Here is a 2,500-nt window from a genome sequence, read left to right as displayed (position 1 = left end):
CCTAAAAAAGAAAGTATAAAGTTCGAACAGCACCGCCTAAACGAGAGTTCCTCCGCCTTACTATTAACACGTGATTTCCTTCTTCCGTGGCCCCTAGATGTAGTAACGGGGTGCTAGAAGAATCTCGCTGTGCCCCGGGGCTGCACTGGAACCAAGCAAAGAAGATCTGCGACTGGCCACAGAATGCCAAGTGTGGGAGAGAGCCAAGTAAGTCCACGTCCTGTCTAGTTGCCCCTTGCTTTAAATAATAACAAGTGCCAAGCTTTTACAGTTAAAAAAAAAAAAGAAATCTTCGCTTTTTATAGATAGGATGCAATGTGCCATGAATATGCTTATAGTGATATAAATGCCATAACCTCTGCCTGGATAAGCCACACAGCGAAACATAAAGCGCAATTCCCAACATAAAACATGTTATTCCTTTATGGTAGTTTGGGTAATGTAGCCAGCATGGTATTTTTTAGACTGTGTTTCTGTGTTCTGTAGACATGAAGGTGAATTTGCTATTTATTCTTGGTTATTTACCTCTGAGTTTCTCTTTACTTCATTTTACGTTTCGAACTTCCGATTAGACAACAAACTTTGAAGTTCTGAAGTTTCATATTTCAGGATTCGTTTTACCTAAATTGCAGTCCTAAAAAAATGCCAACTCAATTCCTTAATCTTAATACATTTTAATGCACGAATTACTGCATAGGTTTCATAAGGCTTTATAACTACACATTTTATAACTGCACACCAACTATCTCTCCGCATGACCTCATTACTGTTAGAATTTAATCGCATGTTGGAAGGTGTTCCACATTCTATGTTGAGATGAGTTATCTTATTATATCTGGGGCTATAGCAGCATGCCACCACACTTCTATAAGGAATTAGAATAAGTAGTCAGCATGTTTGATTTAATATCGTAATCCAAATACCACATGAAATAACTGACAAATGAGTAATCTGAACATTTTTAACAAGCAAAATAAAACTCGAAGACGTCAAAAGTAATGTTAGCCACTAAGGTGTGAAGCGCCAGCATGAGGCATGACCACGTTCTCTCTCCCCTGTAGGCGGGCCGGCGACCACTCTTCCCCCTTTCTTACCCCCCTCGACCACCCCCACCGCATCCTGGTGGACAACCACACGCCCCACTGCACGCCCTACCCCACGTCCCACCACCAGACCTTGGTGGCAGCCCTCGCAGCGTCCTACATATCCTCCCTACACGTCCTCAGACACAACCTACCACCAGACCTTGGTGGCAACCCACACAACCTTCCACACGCCCCACCAGCAGACCCTGGTGGCAGTCCACACGCTCCACCTTCTTATCCTCTTCCACCACCACTACCGCCCCTCCAGCTACCCGTCCCTCGCCGCCGTCGCCCTCAGAGTCCGGCGAAGAGTCCTGCGACGAAGGCAAGACTTCGGGAGTGCCAGGCGACTGCAGCAGCTTCCGACAGTGCCACAACAGCGACTGGGTGGTGCTCTCGTGCGCCCCCGGCCTGCACTGGAACGACCGCCTCAAGATCTGTGACTGGCCTCAGAGGGCCCGTTGTAAGAGTGAGTATAACTTCGTCGCAGAAAACCAACCTTTGCCTTTTCAGCGATCGCCAGCGAGGACTATTCTATTTCTGTTTCATTACATCAAAGGAGGAACATTCATAAAATTTGTCAACAGAACTCGTCTTCAGCAAAACGTTAGGATTGCGATCTGATCTAATAAGAAGTAGAATTTAGTTATAATGTAATTGATGGAGATAGCAAATACAGATTATAGAAATAGTGAACAAAAGATTCATAAATAAGGTCAATATGAACATATATCTTCAATAAAATCCATAGGGAAGCATGTGCATTTCAAGTTAATATGAAATGCACGTGTAGACCAAAATAGTGTTATCATAAGCCTTACTTATTATGCGCATACCCATAGTCTATATACAATAGAGCAGTTAGAACGCTTGAATAGAAAGAGGCATATTTTGTTAGGCCAGAGAAAAAAAAAAAAAAAAAAAAAAAAAAAAAAAAAAAAAAAAAAAAGCGAAAAATCAAATGAACAAATATAAAAGAAAAAAACATAAAGCATAAATATGAAATGGAGTAGAAATCCCCGAAAGTAATCCCTCTCCCCGTCCCATTATTCCTTCTATCCACACTCACCTTCTCTGAATTCCCTCCTTCACGCCCACCCACCCCACCGCCCACTCAAAGACGCCCCCGTAAGCACTGTAGCCCCGCAGGTACCGCCACCACCCGCGGCCCCGACATGTTCAAGAAATCCACCTGCACCACGGAGGGAGAGGCTTACGCGGGCCCCCAGTGCACTGCTGTAGTCCGGTGCGCTGCAGGAGAGCTAGTCGTGCAGCACTGCACAGGCGGCCTCGTGTGGAACGATGCGCGGGCCGTGTGCGACTTCCCCTCCAACGTTCCCCAATGCTCGGGCGTTACGCTCACGCCAGCCTCCGAAGGTAGTCGCTGCTGCGCCTCCTCCGCATAAAGCTCCCTC

General features: G+C 45.8%; 1 protein-coding gene across 4 annotated transcripts in view; it reads left to right on the top strand.

Annotated features, from left to right (window-relative positions):
- The window catches only part of LOC125029412 (probable chitinase 10), an 82,621-nt gene that overhangs the window by 61,865 nt on the left and 18,256 nt on the right, over positions 1 to 2,500 (top strand). For all 4 annotated transcript variants that reach the window (XM_047619262.1, XM_047619261.1, XM_047619263.1 and 1 more), the window contains one exon: positions 98 to 207. In XM_047619262.1, the coding sequence (XP_047475218.1) occupies positions 98 to 207 (110 nt within the window). The remainder of the gene's footprint in view (positions 1 to 97; positions 208 to 2,500) is intronic.

Source organism: Penaeus chinensis, chromosome 10 (assembly GCF_019202785.1).
Source record: "Penaeus chinensis breed Huanghai No. 1 chromosome 10, ASM1920278v2, whole genome shotgun sequence".
NCBI classification, from domain to species: domain Eukaryota; kingdom Metazoa; phylum Arthropoda; class Malacostraca; order Decapoda; family Penaeidae; genus Penaeus; species Penaeus chinensis.
This window is presented reverse-complemented; position numbering and strand designations above follow the sequence as displayed.